General features: G+C 60.3%; 2 protein-coding genes across 4 annotated transcripts in view; both read right to left on the bottom strand.

The window, feature by feature from the left end:
- ZNF385C (zinc finger protein 385C) overlaps positions 1-15,828 on the bottom strand; it is a 52,385-nt gene that overhangs the window by 13,379 nt on the left and 23,178 nt on the right. Inside the window, exon 1 of one of the 3 annotated variants that reach the window (XM_048926801.1) lies at positions 13,445-13,537. The exons of the other annotated variants lie outside the window; for them this stretch is intronic. Within the exon in view, the coding sequence (XP_048782758.1) occupies positions 13,445-13,454 (10 nt within the window). The 5' untranslated portion in view covers positions 13,455-13,537. Of the gene's footprint in view, positions 1-13,444; positions 13,538-15,828 lie in introns of those variants that run through there. 3 annotated transcript variants of the gene reach the window in all.
- Positions 1,499-7,434, bottom strand: C25H17orf113 (chromosome 25 C17orf113 homolog). Its single transcript, XM_048926796.1, has 3 exons — positions 7,116-7,434; positions 5,550-6,173; positions 1,499-3,600 (listed from the first exon to the last, which is right to left on the bottom strand). The coding sequence occupies exons 2-3, from the start codon at positions 6,060-6,062 to the stop codon at positions 2,068-2,070; spliced, it is 2,046 nt and encodes a 681-aa protein (XP_048782753.1). The 5' UTR covers positions 6,063-6,173; positions 7,116-7,434; the 3' UTR covers positions 1,499-2,067.

Raw genomic sequence — 15,828 nt, 5'->3', positions numbered from 1 at the left:
GAGTTTCTGCCTCCCCGGAGCGGGCAGAGGACGCCCGCAGTGCGCGCTGCTCCTCCTGGCGCTGCTCGGGAGCGCTCCCAAAGCGCCGACGGAAGGAGGGCAGCGACGTAATCCTGGTTCCCAGCACAAACACCAGAGAGAGGCTGTGCCCCGCTCCCCAGCTGCATTTCTGGGTGTAGCGCTGAGGACCTGCAGCACCACGGATGCCGGATGCCCTCAGAGCCCCCCGCGCTCCTCAGCACCGCCCCTCGGAGATGGGAGCCCCGGCAGGGGGGGGAAAGGCCGGGCGCTGGCGCTGCATCTCGGGGACGCGGCCCCCAAGGCAGCAGCGCTGCCGGTCTGTTCCCACCGCGAGGAGCTGCCGAGGAGCCGCGGGATGGCAGCTGGCGCGGGGTCTGCACCGGGCAGATGGAGACAGGCGCTGTTCGTTCGCACAGCAGCAGTCTGGCTCCCGCTGCCCTGCTAGGTGTTCTCAGCAAATTTCGGTGGCGTCTCAAATTCCTCACCCGGGGCTTTAAAAGCTTTTTGTCTCCGGCCAAGCGTGGACTGAATGCGCTCCAGCTCTTTCCAGGGGCTCGCCGGGGAACGCACGTGAGCGCTGCCGGTGCCAGGGCTGCAGGCAGGAGAGCGGCGAGGGATGCGGCACCGCCTCGGCCCGGACTGCGGGAACACGACGGCGGCACCGCGCCCGTCTCCCCCAGCACTGAAAGCAGCAAAGCTGCGCAAACCGGTGCTGCCCCCACCGTGCGGGGCTTCTGCCCCCCGACCCACAGAACGGCCCCGCGAGCTGCAGCGTCACAACGACGGGACGCTTCGGAATGCTGCTTTGAGTTTGTTGCAAACGAAAATCACCAAAAGCATCTTTTCATCCCATCCCTACAGAGACACCCCTCTAAGTTAAGTCAAAAACAAAGTTTTGCTCACTTATGGGTGAGGAACGGGTAAGAGCAAAAGCAAATAAATACACCCGGGCTGAGGGTTAAAGGACCCCTTTCTGCACGGCTGCAGAGCACTCAGGGCACAGTGGGCACTCCTTGCACAACGCTGTTTTGAAAAGAGAAAGGAATTCACCACGGGTTCTTTTTGGACCCCACTCGTAACTCATTCTGTCACTGTTAGATATCTTTAAACGCTAAGAAAGTCGTGTGGGAACTGCTGAATCACGGCCTGAACCTCTGACTGAACACAGGTGCAGGCAATTCAGCTGTGCCACCGGAGCGGATGGAGCCTGGCTGCACCTCTGCCAGACCCCGCTTAAGAGCTGACTGCCAGTGGGGAAGGATCTCTGCTGGAGGTGGCTCCTCTTGGAGTTCTCTGTGTGAGCCCAGGACAAGGGAAGGCTTTCCATTCATTCTTCTTTGGTGCGCTCACCTGTTTAGCCTAGCTTTCCTGTGTATTTCTTAATTATAACATCTGTCTATTCATTGATATACAAAAGTTAAGGTAGATCTTTTAATATATATTTATATATATTTTTATATATATCTACATACACGTATGTACAAATGATGCATTTAAGAGTCACTGTTTCCTCGGCGATCACAGCATCATCGACATCGTTGCTTCTGAAATGATCAGGACTCGATGCTGCTGTTGAAACGTGGTGCTCTGTGGTGAGGACACCTACGAGGCAGCACTGCGCCCCGCGGGGCTTCGTGCAGGGATGCACTGCCTTCCTGCATTCCTCCTCAAGGCTCCAAAATAACACACATCAGATATTTTTGCAGAGTATTACAGAAAAGCTGCCAGGAACTGTTGTGCAAAGGCAATGTGAGCTTGAGAAGATCTGCTTTCATCTCCGATCATAAAACGAAAGCCAAAGCCCCGGAAAGCCCTGACAGCGTGGTGGGATGTGAGCCGTGGTGACACCAACAGGAGCCCCCCTGACTGTAACGCCTGGCCAACCCAGATGTGAATTCAGGCGATGAAGGAAGGGGCGGCAGTGGGACCAGCATCTGGTACAAACGGTGGTCAGCACCTCTGTGGTGACGACGGCGCGGCGGTGACGCCTGGGGCTGCTGTAAGGCTGGCTCCTGCCTGCAGGGCTCTGCGTCCGCTGCCCGCCAGTCACTTCACCTGCGTCTTGATGAAGCCGGACTCCCTCATGCTCTCATAGTACTCGATGGCCAGCGCAAAGTCAAACTCGTCGATGGCCGGCCCGTCGATGGCGATCTTCATGAGGTTGGAGAGCCCCTCGTCCTTGGTGCGGCGCGACCGGCCGCGCTTCAGCAGCTCCCGGCCCCGGCTGATCTTCTTGGCGAGCACCGAACCCAGCGGCAAGGCCAAGGCAATGGCTGCGAGGACGGCGAAGTCCGGGAAGAGCTCGTGCATCTCGGAGCTGCTGTAGACCAGCTTGACACAGAGGTCCCTGAAGGACAGCTGGCTGAGGCTGAAGACGATCCGCTTGAAGAGGGGGAAGTCGCTCAGCGCCCTCTCGCTGACCACCACCTGCGAATACGCCTGCAGGAGGAAGTTCAGCTCGCTGACCCCATAGGCGCCAATGTCCTCCAGAGTCTGGGGGTAGCACTTGGGGTTGAAGATGGCCGAGAAGGAGCTGACGGCCTCCAGGACGCCGCTGGGGAACCTGTCCAGCAGGCTGCCCCGCACGCTCTCCAGGTAGGAGTCCTTCAGGTGCTCGAAGTGCCTCAGGTGCCCCGGGGAGCAGTTGGCCAACTCCACACCCTTGTAGTAGAGCCGGCTCTCGCCCTCCCGCTCGCCCTGCGGGTGCTCAGTCATGGCACTGAGGAACTCCTGCAGGTTCTGGCCACTGGAGCCCTTCTGAGCCTGCAGGGTGGTGGCCGTGGCGGAGACGATGGGCTTCAGGATGGAGAGGTCGAAGTCCTCGATCTGGAAGAAGCGGCTGAGCTTCTGGAAGATGGGGAGGACGTCCAGCAGGATCTTGGTGAAGGCCACAAAGTGGAACTTCTTGAGCTCCTGGCAGAGGCCGAGGGCCACGGGCGACCGCTCCGCCTCACTTTCCAGCAGCAGCACCAGTGTGGGCCACGAGGAGTCGATGGCCTCCACGGCTGGGAAGATGGAAGTCCAGCAGATGGCCCTGGGGCTGCCGAGGTCAATCTCGCAGAGGTTCAGAACGCTCCACAGCTCCTGCAGCCCACTGCTTTCCCCCGTGGGGCTGGAGTAGAGCCTGTAGATGGCGTCCACCGTGGTCTCGTACTTCTGGAGGTACTCGATGCTGAGGCTGCTGTGGGTGGGCAGCAGGGAGCTGCCGTGGGACAGGCAGTGCATCTCGGTGAGCAGCGGGCAGAGCGAGCTCAGCGCAGTGCCGGCCCCGCCGCGCCGCTCAGCCCCCAGTGATGCGCTGTGGGCACTCAGCCAGGTGAGCTTCACGGCCGGGATGCCGAAGGCACGCAGCACCTCACCCACTTTGCCCGTCACCGTGGCGGCCTCGCCGGCCGGCAGCTCAAAGCTGCCCAGGAAGGTGGCAGAGGTCTGCCCGCTGCAGGGGGACACGGTGGTGCTGAACACGGCCAGGCTGCGCTGCTCCATTGCGTCCACCGTCTCATCCACCACCAGCCCGACAAACGGCGAGGCCTTGATGCGGTGCCGGTCCTCGTTGTGCAGGACCTTGGCCATCGCTGCCTGAGGCAGTGAAGGGTGCGCAGGGCAGGAAGGAGGGAGAGAGAAATACAAATGATCTTTAAAGGCACGTGGGAGAGGCACAGCGCCTGTAGCAAAATGAGCTGCACGGCATCCGAGCTGGGATCGCCCCAAAGGCGATGGGAGCCCCAGCACTGAGGGCAGCCACAAGCACGTGCTCGGCTCCCGCTGGCATCAAAGCACCTGAGTGTGTGCCTTCAAAGCCGAGTGCTGCCCAGGGGAATCGAAGCCCATTTGCTCACAGTTCAAGCTGCTCACTGATTCAGACAGGGATCTTAAACTCAAGTACCTAAAAATTGCACTCAAAACCAGAATGCAGATATTGGCAAATTGTGTTTTTTTAGGAGAGAAAGTCAATGGGGCGTTGGCATTTTCAAACAGCAACTTCAAACACATGCTTGAAAACGGGGTGACACAGCACCTTGGTCCAGATGACAGTATTTCCCTAAACTGTAGCTTAAAGCACGGGTAACTCATTGCCTGCAGCCCTTTGGCACAGGAGTTTGGAGAACAGCTTTCTGGTGGGACGAGCCATGGAAGCATCCCTGCCAACATCACAGACAGGCCGTGCTCCCATGCCCCCACATTGCTCACAACTCAGTGGGGTTCATTTTCCCTCTGTTCCATCCAAGTGCACAGCAACAGCACTGTGACGGCCGCTGAATCGCCCTGCAACAGCAGGTTATGTGACACTGCTGTCCGCAGACCTCAGAAGCAATTTCACTGTGATAATGCTGTGCAAGTTGTCCGTGCAAGTCAACCCCCCGCTGGCAACAGCTTTCTCTGTTCTAATTTGCTGCCTGCCCTTTCCTCTGGCTGCAGCCCAAGCGCAGTTCAGCTCTGCAGTGCTGGCCACAAGCAGCCCCTCGATGCCCACCCTGCTCCCACCCCACATCCTAAGAGCTCCGAGGCCCTGCCTGCCCCAGGAGCCCACTGAGGCACCAGAACTCCACTTCTTCAGCTGCAGCTCCGTCACTTCTGTGCTTTACAGGCAAAGCATGGTTGGGAGCAGCAATAAAACTTCACAGCATCCCTTCCTTCACTCCATTTTACCCACTTGGTGGAAATGCCTCTGCTTTGTGGGGAGGACTTCATTACGTGCGCAAACACTGAGAGCTGTGCTCCAGGCCGAGAAATCTGATGAGCAGATTTAGCCAATCTGCAGCCAAGTAGCTCTTCCTATAACTAAAAAGCCTGGCAACCCCCCCAAGCTTCACTAAAAAATTAATTTGATTTTAACAGGCATGAAGCGCTTGGAAAATTAAGAAAATCCTCTCTGGCCACTCAATCTTTTTGATCACTCAGTTTAAGGCAAAAAAGGAAAATCCCGTGCGTTCCTGTGCTGACTGAAGTCTGCGCCTTCCCCCTCGGCGCTGCCTCGCAGGGGCCGCATCTCTCCCTGCACACATGTGGCCACGACCTTCAACAGCCCCACTGCTTTCTCTAGGCTCTCCATGCCCTGCTTGGTCACAGCAGGGAATGACGTTAACCAGCCGCGTTAATACACAAGGATGTAATATGGAGGCACCGCCTGCAGTCTGCACCAGCAGCACCAGGGAGCAGGAGTGCTGCCTGGCTGTGCCACCCGCCCCTGGGCAGAACACACGAGGAGCAGCAGGGACACGCTCCAGCTCTGTGAGGAGCGCCGGCACTCTGCACGGCCTCACGTGAAGGCTGCTCCCTGCAGTCCCTGCTGCAAAAACTTTTGCCTTTGGTGCCGGTGGGCAGAGCCCGCATCTGCCTCAAACCCTCCTGTGGGACGGAGCACGTGCTGAAGGCTCCTGCCTGTGCACATGGCACGAGGAGCCGCGGGCGATGCTTGGTGCACTCAGGGTGCCGCACAGCTCCTGACGCGGGCACTGAACCGCCCCGTGAGCACGGTGGGCAGCCCCAACACCACGGGGATGACGCAGGAGACCCGTGCTACACACCTGCATGTCGCGGAGGCTGCCGGCGTGGTAGCGCTCGCTGTGCTCGGAGGCGAGCAGCGCCTGGCACAGGTTGAACTTCTGCAGGTCCAGCAGCGAGGAGCACTTCTCATCCAGGATCTCCTCCTTGGCCATCCAATACACCGTGGTGAGGACGGCCACCTTGGCCGGGTTCACCTCCACCTTCAGCACCGAGCGCAGCTCTGGGTGCCCGCGGGCCTCGCAGGGCGGCTGCTCCCGATTGACGGCCAGCGCCTGGCGGTGCGCACCTGACGTGACGTGCCGCAGCAGCGCGTGCCGCTGGAAGTTGTCCGTGCCCACGGTGAAGGCGTTCTCTGCTTTGCCGTGTTTGTTCTTCACCAGCGCCTGCCGACACTCTACGCAAAACATGAGTTTCCTCTCATAGTCAAACTCCAGCCAGGTAAACTCTTCCTTCCAGTGCTCATTGAAATAGCGCTTACACTTTTTATTGGAATTGGAAGTTTCCCCGGCCGGCTTTTTCCCCGGAGGCACCATGCTGCTGTGGCGGGGAAACCAAAGGCTACGGCTGAACTGAGACGTGCCTTGGAGGAGCAGCCTCTACATTTAACTGGGTAAGGAAGGTCTAGTACCACTTTCCTGGTTTGACTGGAGATGAAAGAGACACAAGGGGAAAGGGATTAGGGCCCTCACAGTGCGCAAGCTTTTGGTAATTGTTTGCTCTTGCTGGAGAACCAAAGTTGGGGAGGAGGGGGGACACAGACATTCCATGGTGAGTCATCAGTGCAAGCCACGAAGTCAGCGCAACTCACTGAGAAGCCCGTGAGGGATTTGGTTTATTCCTACAGAACAAAACCCCCGTGGGCTGGAGCCTTTCCCACAGCCACCACAGGAAGCACCGAGATTTGGGTGTCAGAGCTCCTGGGTGCTGCAAAACATCCTTTATCCATTGGGCGAGGAAGGGCTGAGCTGCCTCCTGCCTGCAGCGCTGCCAGGGCTCCCAGCAGGTGCACAGAGCTCCACGCAATCACCTGCATCACGTTGCTGCTGGCCCCACACAGTCCCCAACATCTGCCCCAAACCAGGCAGGCATCCATCCCAGCGCCCGGGTTGCGCCGTCCCTCTGACCAACGCTGCACCCACACACCCGGCCCAGGAAAAACTCCTCCCGTGGAAAGAGAAGCGCACATCTCCCAGCGATGAGCCCTGGAGGCGCAGCGCCGTGGGGCAGCGCGGGGGGCGGTGCGGGGGCTGCAGGAGCCGCGGCCACGTCCCGCCCGGCAGGCAGCGGGGCGGCCCTCGCTCAGTTACGGCTGCGCTTCCCCAGGAGGCGGCGGCGCTGGGGCTGTCGGCACCGCACCCCGCTGCTGCACGTGCTGCTCCCCCAGGAGCGCCGGCCGCAAGGAAGTTCGGGCAGGGTTGCGCTGCCAGCATCACTGCAGCGACGCTCGCGGCCCGGTCCCGCAGCCCCGGCCGTGCCCTACGATGCCCGCCCGGCTCCAGGCAGAGCTGCTCCGAGTGCGAGCAGAGCCGCATGCAACTCCCCCGGCCCACGGCCCCGCACACCCACCGCCCTCTACAAATACGTACCATGGAGCCGCTGCCATGAGCTTTGGGGCGAGGGGGGTGGAAAACTTCCCAGAATTTGTTTTTTAAATAGGAGAAGACAAAAAAATGCAATTAAAAAGAACAGACGAACAAACACAAAAACCAAACAACGCTAAGCCAAAAAAAAAAAAAAAAGGCAAAGAAGGCGAAGGAGGCCCCGACCCCGGCCGCGGGACGAAGCGGCGCAGCCCCCGCCCCGCCGGGTTCCGCTCGGTGCACGGGGCGGGCGCTGCGCGGCCCCGAGCGCGGCGGCTGCGGGAACAAAGCCGCGGTCACGGCAGCGCGGCAGCAGCCATCTTGCGGCGAGAGCCGCCCGCTCTGGGAGCCGACGGCGGCAGTGGCCACTAGCGGCGGCGGGGACGGGAAGGCCTCGTGGCGGCGGCCGTGGCGGTGTCACGGCGATGGGCCGCGGCCCCGGGGTTGGGGAACGGCGGGCGCGCTCCTGCGGGACCGATGGAGCGGAGGGGCGGTGGGCCGGGGGCTGCGCGGAGCGGGGCTGCGAGCGGCAGGGCGGGCGCGGCGGCCCTCGGGCCCCGCGGAGCACCGGGCAGACGCGGGCGCGATGCCTTCGCTCACGCCGGAGCTCCGCCGAGCCCCGTTCTTGCTGCGGAGCCGCGGGGCGGGGCAGCACCCAGCCGAACCTCTTCCACCTTCGGCACAGGTGCAGCTTAAAACACCTCAGCTTCTCCCCAAAAAAGGATTCTCTGCCACCCTCTCTGTCCCCAAACGTGACTCCGAAGAACAGAGAGCCCGCAGGGCCACCGAAGGGACGCCCTGTGCCCGGTGCGCTGAGGATGCCGTGCAGTGCGTCCGGATCAGTGCTGCTCTGAGCACGGCTGCAGCACCGGGGAGGGGACGTCAGGTGAATTCCTTTCCCCGGGCTCCTCACGGACCCCGCGGCAATTCGCTCCTTCTGCGCCCAGGACATTCCTGCCCGCCGCCGTGGCTCGTTAATGCTCACAGGAATGGGGTGAAACCGGAGACCCGTCTTCCGGGCTGAAATATGCACTATTTATTCTTGCGCTAATGCAAGAGTGAAAAGAGGACTTAAGGTTTTTAATCAGTTTTTAGGCACCAGGCTGCCGCATCCCTGCTTTGCGGTGGTCGGAGCCAGCCCTGCTGGCGGGGATGCGCGGCAACCTGCGGGTCGGGCACTGACGTCCCATGGGCAGGAGCAGCAGTAATTGTTTTGCCCTTTGGTTTTGCATAGGGAGTGCGGGGGTCAGAAGTCAATCACGATATTTTCATTCCCTCTATGAAGCTACAGAGGGCTGCATTTAATGCACTCACTGCTATTTTCTCCCTGTGACGTCCAGGCTGGCAGGCAGGTGACCCCTCCGGCAGCCCCACTGCCCATCAGATGGAGCTTCCATCCTCACACGGAGCCCGCAGAGACAAAACCGAACCAAAGTGCCCAACAGAACCAAGCATCACAGCTGCTGCTGGGCTGCGGGGCGGACAGGGCCAGCTCCAACCCCACGCCCTGTTGCTGCTTCCCCTATAGCTCTCTTTTCTCCTGCAGCTTTTTCCTTTTCCTTTTTTTTCACCTATAAGAAGCTGAGCAGAAGAAACTGAAAAACCAACCGTATCACCCCCGAAAGATCTTAAATCCCTGGGGCCGGGCACATGTATGAGATTTTTATTTCCTTCTATGCGTTAAGATCTTTAAACTCATCTCTTGGGAATGACTCGTGCCTTGGGAGCGGGGCAGAGGAGCTGCTCGTGCTCCCAAAGCTGCCAACAGCAATGAGCTCCAACCCCTTTGGGAGCCCGGCCCCGTGCCCCCGATCCAACCCCAGCCCTGCAGGACCACGGGGCAGAGGGCGAGGAGCCCTGCCGCTCCCAGACCCCCCTCAGCAGCACAGCACTGGGACGCAGCCCCAGACCCCCCCTCCTGCACAAGGCACTGGGATGCAGCCGGGGCCCGGGGCAGCAGAGCGCTGAGGAGTGGGGAGCGCTGCAGCATCCCTCGGCACCCGGAGGTGGTGACAGTTCAATTTAATTTCTGCTGTGCACGGAGGAGGAAGGAAAGCTGCAGAGAAGCCTCGGCCTTGTGTAGGAGCGAGCCACCCCTGCGAGGGAATCGGCTCAGAGCCGTGTCAGCTCAGACAAATGAGGAACTCGCCTGTAACCCCAGGCTGTGCCCTGGCAGGATCCGCGCTCTCCCAGCATCACTGCGGTGGGGCTGAAGGGTCACAGGAGGAGCGGGCAACTCAGCTCAGGGCTTCGCAGTGTTCCCTGCTGTGCCCCAGCCCCCACAGCGCTCAGACACGCAAGGCTGCGGTTCTCCTGTCAGGGCACTTGTAGCACTGCTGTGGGCACCGGGACCTCGCAGGAGGGTCTGGGTGGGTTGCTGGGCCCCAGAGAGCAGCACGAGGGGCTGGGAAGCAGCGGGAGCCTCTGAGCTACCCACACAGGGACCCACAGCCCAACCTCTGCAGCCTCACGGGATGCCGCCTCCTTTCCTCATCACAGCTCCTGCTGCCTGACTCGATCCAGCAGGGAATGAGCCTTGGGGTGAACCCAGCTGACATGGCTGCAGTGTGTGGGAACGGCCCAGACGGGCGCTGTGTCAAAGGGAGGACAGCACTGAGTGCTCCCACCACCCCCAAACAGCTGGAGAAGGGGCTGGTGGTTCCAAATCCAGCTCAGGTGGATGCCCAGAGCCCCAGCTTGGTTCAGCCTTTATTCTGGGCACTGCTCACATCATAAAAATCCCAGCTGAGCCCAATTCATTACAGCCAGGGAGCAGCTGACAGAAACAGAAAGGAAGAAGAGATGCTCAAATTGATGCTTTCCCACCGTTGCAGCGAAATAACCAATTTGGAACAAATCATGGCCTCTCCTCTGCCATTTGAGCTGCCTCTGATCAGACTCACATTTTTCATCGCATGGCGCTTCCTCTCTAGCAGCAATTATTAAGATTTCTATTAACAAATCACCTGCCCGGAGGCACCCCACCCCTCATGTGCTCATGACCCTTCACAGCACCGAACGGGCACAAATGGGAGCAGAGGGATGGGAGCTCAGTGGGGTCAGAGATGTGCCCAGAGCACCAGTGGGAGGCGGCAGAGCCCGAAGTGGGGAAGAGCCCGCACTGCCCTTGGCACCCCATACTTCCTTCCCTTTGATGAAGGTCAGAGCCCCCAGCCCCCCCCTGCTTTCTGCTTGCGGTGTTGTTCTGTAGCAGCCCCAAAACGGGGGCCGTCGTGTCTGCGCTGACAGCTGCAGAAGTGCATAACTCTCCTCTAAGTCTGCCCCGGGGCGAGCCTTGGTCACAGGCAATGTTTGGAAGCAGACGCACTCCCGTCATTATTTTTTAATTAGATTTTTATTCCCTACCGCTTGTATTTCACTGTAATTTCCGCCACTCCCACCCAGGCCGTGCTAATATAGCCACTTCGGGGAAGAGTGGGAACAGGCAGCCCACGTGCCCCAGCATCCCGCGCCACAAAAGGAAAAACGGCGACCTGCGAGCAGCTCAGCCCCTGCACTAATTACAGCTTCGGGACATCGGAGGTGCTGGAACGGGCCATCAAAGCGCCGGCGCTGGCACAGAGGCTGCAGGAGCACCACCTGCATGGGAACCTCCAGAAGCTCACATCGGCCCGAAGCGCCCCCAGCAGCCCAGTGCTCCAAGTGAGCTGAGGGATGGTTACAAGCACGGTTTGCTTTCTTTTGGCTTTTGAAAAGCGAGCTCCCCCAGCTCAGTGTGGGACACAGCAGGGCTCCCTGCACACAGAGCTTTGCTCACCAGGATTCAGGAGGAGGAACCCAGCTGGGGCCCAGCACTGTGCTGCGATGGCAACGGCTGGGAGCAGCTGCAGATGTTTTCCCTGGGAGATTTCTGAGTGAACCCCTAGGAATAAAGCAACTGCTGCACTGCTGGGAGAATTCACCCACAACACCCTCAGGAGAAGCAAAGTTCCACCATCTGGTGGAGAGGGCCCAGCACACAAAGCGTTCCTTGCTGTGCCACTGATGCACCCAGATCGGTTCTCTTCCACCAAACCCCACCATGATGGCAGAGCAGCACCCAATGCCCGCTGCTGGAGGCGGGGACTTCCAGCTCCCAAGCAGAGTCAACACTCCAAGGAGAGCCAAGAGACCCTGCAATGCTCTCAGGCCGCAGTGCTCATGGCCTCGGAAGCAGCTGTGGGTTTGTCCCCATGGCAGGGGCTCCCGGAGCAGGGAGAGCTGCAGGCATGGACCGGAATGTGAGGAGAGCAGGGATGGGAAAAGCAGGAGGGCAGAATCCTGATTTAAAACTCAGCTTGCACATAACAAGAAAATAAAGAGTGGTGTTTAAATGTCAGCAGTCCCCTGAGGAAGGGAGCACTTTGCACCCTGACTGCGCACTGGGAGCTGCCATGGCTTCACAGCACAGCTTCTCTTTGCTCAGCGCGCAGAAATTCGGGGCGCTGTGGAGCTTTTGCTCATCCCCTGAGGCATCTGACCGTGGGGGTGGGAGCTCCCCAGGCTCCCCAGCACACACCTCTCACACTGCTGGGAGGCCCAGCGGACACCGGGCTGCTGGGGGGCTCCTTCCCCAGCTCTGCCACGGGGGTGCTCCGCAAACACACCCAGATGCTGTGGAGGAAGGAAGGAGAAAAAGCCACGTCAAATGAAATGCCCTACTATGGGAATGTGTACAGCCTGCGTGCGTCCCTCTGTCTCTGCTGCATTTCAGAGATTAAAATTAAAGCTTTTGTGGCTTTACAACGTTTCCTACATATTTGAGACCACGCGGCTGAAAGCAAGCTTTGCTTTTTTTCCTTGCCTTCTTTTTTTTTTCCTCAGTAACCCGCTTTGCCCAAGGAATGGTGTTCCAGATCCACACCCCGAGTGCTGCTTCGCGTTGCAGGAACACAGGGCAGGGCAGCGCACAGAGGAAGGACTGTTTCAAACTGTTAGAAAGATCAACGATCCGTCTGAGACAGCCGACAAGCAAAACCGCGGAGAGGAGCAGCCCCGTGGCCGAGCGCTGCCAGATGCACCGGGTCCAGAACTTCTGCCCTTCCGCTGGACTCGCTGCCCTCAGAACGCCCCAGACCCGCCGAGCACGCGCCTCGTGTATATTAACACACACACACGTGTATATTAACCCGGGAACGCGAGTGCCTGGCGCAGGGCAGCAGGGGCTCGGCTCTGGGACCTCCACACTGCGGTAATGACGGACCCCAAATCCCCACCCACGAATCCGTGCACAGAACGGGTGCGAGAGCAAAAGCGCTGCGCTTCATCCATCGCCGCGGCTCGGCTCGGCAAAGCCGAGACAGCCAACAACCATCAGAGAGCCACAAACAGCACAGAGCCCTGCTCCCCCCCCCCAAGCCCCGCGCCCCGGGAAGGCAGCGGGTGAGACGGGGCTGAATGGCCAGCAGCCGGCGCTGACCCCGCGCACGGCAAGGACAAAGCACAGCCGTGCCAGCCCCAATCTGCTCCTTCCTCTGTTTCGCAGCCCTGGGAAAAATCAATAAGATGCAGCGAATCCCACTCAGCTTGAATCCCACAAGTAATTAGGATTAGCAGGCTGAGAGCTGAAGAAACAAGGCTGCGTGTGTGTTGGGGCAGGGGAGCGGCGGGGCTGTGCGACACGGGGCTCGGATGCTTCAAAGGAAAGAACAGCTCTTAAATGGCGTTTCGGGCAGGATGGAAATGGGGAACAACGAGGATCTGATTTGCTTTGAAAGAAGAAAACGTAACGATGGCAATTAAGCGCGGCAAAGTCCCAGTGGGCGCAGCAGAGGGCATGGAAAGGGCCCTGCAGGTGAAGAGCTCAGCCTCAGCCGCCCCTGAGCCGCGGTGCCTGAAATTCCACCTATTTCTGTAGCTCTCTCCCAGCGGTAAATAATCCGCGTCAGTTTTTCACTACTGGGAGTTGAGCCTGTGGACAAAATGGCAAAGGAGGGGGGGGGGGGGGGGGGAAGACAATCCCTGCTCCACAGCCTTAGCAGAGCAATAGAAATAGCCTTAAAAAAAAAAAAAAAGAAAGAAAGAAAGAAAAGAAAAACAAAAACCCGACGTACACCGTGACTTATCTCCATCTGCTCAGGAAGCTCCGCCAAAGGCAGCGCCGGCACAGCGCTCCGATCCCACCCGCACAAACGGGGTCACCACCCGCACCGCACCGCACCGCGGGACGGACCCAACGGCCCCGCACCGCACAGCCGGCGGAGCCCGGAGCGACCCGCAGCGCTGCCGGGGCCGCGCACAACGCACCATCCGCTTCCCTCTCCGCACGGAGCCCCGCACCGCTCCCGCCCGCTGCCACGCGGAGCGATGGGAGCGCGATGCCGCGCCGTACCCACCTAGGAGCATTTTGGATCCGCGTCTCTCCGCGCCGTTCCCTCCCTGCGCTGCGCGCTGCTCCGCGCGGCTGCACGGCGGCGGGGGCCGCGCTCTGAGCCTCGCACCCCGCGGAGCTCCGCGCCCACCGCCCCGCCCGGCCGCAGCTCTGCCGAGGAGGGCCCGGCCCAGGGACGGGATTCGCGTGGAATCGGGTGGGAGGGAGCGCGGGAGCCGCGCCGCGGTGCCCCTCTCCCCGCTGCTCCTCCTCCCCTTCCCCGGAGCTAAGCACAAGTGCTCTTTTCTTTCCAAGCCTGGCTCAGAGTAAACTCCAGGGCTGCCAAAGCAAAGAAACTTGGAGTGGAGACGAGGATCCTGCAACCGCTCGGCTGCGCGCCCCCAGACGCGCTCCTCCTCGCCCCCTCCGAGTGCCCGGGACCGCCCCCCCCCGCAGACACCGCTATGGGAAGGGGTGCAGCCGTGCCCGTCTGCTCGGGGAGGGGGCGATGGCCTCGGCAGCTCCGGCTGGGAGCCCCCAGAACCTCCCCAGCCCCCGGGGGCAGCACGGCTGCGCTGCGCGGGCTGAGCAGGGCAGCTCCCCACAGCAGGAGCTCCTGTGCCCAAAGGCCCACCACGTCCTGCATGCGTCCACGCACATCCCTCTGCCATTTTCAACCTGGTTTAGACCCCGAGCAGCTCCCGCAGACCCAGGGACACAAGGCTCACCCCACACCAGCACTCACCCCTTTTTGTTATCCCCAAGGGCCACCCAGGCCCCCACCCTGCCCAGCACTGCACCCCCAAACCACGGCTCCCAGCCACACCTGGACCCAAGCTCCTCATTACCCAATTCTCCCTTAAAGGAAAAATAAAGGGCAACTCTGCATGGGAGTCAGTGTGGTGGGGCTGACGTTGGGGATGAGCCCCCTGAGCAGTGGGTTGGGGCTTCCCCAGCTCTGCATGAGCCCCACAGCTTACTGGTCCACCGCCCCATTTTTATCAGCAAAGCTGGGGCACAGCAAACACCCCCCGTGCCTGGGCTGAGCTCACAGCCTCAGCAGCTGCTTGGGAGGAGAGCTTCACAACCTGATTGCACAGTGCCTTTTAAAGGGAGAAACGATGAAAAAGCTGCTTGTGAAAAGAGGAAAGCAATCTTGTCAGCCCCCGTACAGCCCAAGGATGAAAGGAAGGAGAGAACTGGGAGGAATTTAAATACTTTCCTCATGCAGACAATTCAAAGCTCTGGGCAGAAGCGTGTCTCCCTCAGGTAGGAGCAGAGCAGGAGCACAAACAGCAAAACGCCCCAACCCCAGGTGCTGCTGCCCCAGCGGGCACTTTGGGGCAGGTTCTGATGTTTCGGTGCTGTGGCATCGCGCTAGGCACAGGGTATTGCTTTCAGGGTCATTAGCAGCAGTAAGTTTAGCCGGGCACTCGCTAATCTGGAATTGACAGCTGGGTCCGAAGCGCCCGCTGCCAACTCCCAGCAGGCTATTTAAACCTGATATTAATTTGTTTAATGTCAGCAGCAGTTTGGCGTTACTGCCAGCGAGCATTAGGCAGAGGGAACACGAAGGTGTAAAGACCACGAGGACAGGGCTGACACCCGATGGGGGGGAGCTTGGAGTCGCCCCCTGCTCAGCGGCGCCCTGCAGCCCAGCGCCAGGATTCTGCCCGGCGATGCGACCGACCGGCGATGCTCTGCTGGGCGCTGAGCTCAGCCCGGCACACGGGGGGGACCGGGACACAATCGATCACCGAGCCGTGAAACAAAGGGGAGGGAGAGAAACGCGGCGTGGGCCGGCGCGGTGCTTTATGGCTGAGCCTCTGCGGCCAGCTGGAGGAGATGCTAATTGCAGGTACTGATTACAGACCACTGCTATTAACGCCTCCTGCTCTCCCCTGCCCAGCTGCAGCTGGAATTCCCCCACGCACAGCCGTGGGTCCGGCCTGCATAGCTTGCTATATTTGTATGGGGCAGTGACACATGTCCTCCCACCGGGTCCCCAACCTGCTTTGCCCGGTGCCGGCGCCCAGCAGAGCACAGCATGGAGCTGCTCCTTCCCCAACAGGCAGCTGCTGTGGGACGGGGTGCTCAGGGCTTCTCAGTGGCTGCAGAAGGCCAAATAACAGCAGTGCCCCGGATAAAAGCAGTGCCAACAGGCATTGCTGCACCAGGTGCAGCACCTTCTGGCGCAGATTGTTGGCCAAATTCTGGGCCCTAATGGCAGAGCGTGAGGAGGAAGGAGTGGTGATGGAAGCCTGGGCCTCATTGCAAAGATGTGGGGCTGCATGGGGGGCCGCTTACCTCGCTGCCTGTGCTGCAACCCCCACAGCATCCTCCCCTCCCAGTGGCCACGTATAGAGCAGGGGGACTTCTCCTGGCTCCAAGGACCCAGAACAAAGATGC

The sequence above is a fragment of the Lagopus muta genome, chromosome 25 (assembly GCF_023343835.1).
Source record: "Lagopus muta isolate bLagMut1 chromosome 25, bLagMut1 primary, whole genome shotgun sequence".
NCBI classification, from domain to species: Eukaryota; Metazoa; Chordata; class Aves; order Galliformes; family Phasianidae; genus Lagopus; species Lagopus muta.
The sequence above is the reverse complement of the archived record's forward strand: the minus strand, read 5'-3'. Positions and strand labels throughout refer to the sequence as shown.

What these genes read in the sequence shown, in the direction of transcription:
- C25H17orf113 (XM_048926796.1), bottom strand. Translation starts at nt 6,062, where the DNA reads ATGGTGCCTCCGGGGAAAAAGCCGGCCGGGGAAACTTCCAATTCCAAT. An exon ending in GCAGCCTCCGCGACATGCAG is followed by an intron (nt 3,601 to 5,549) that starts GTGTGTAGCACG and finishes TCACTGCCTCAG; the next exon opens with GCAGCGATGGCCAAGGTCCT.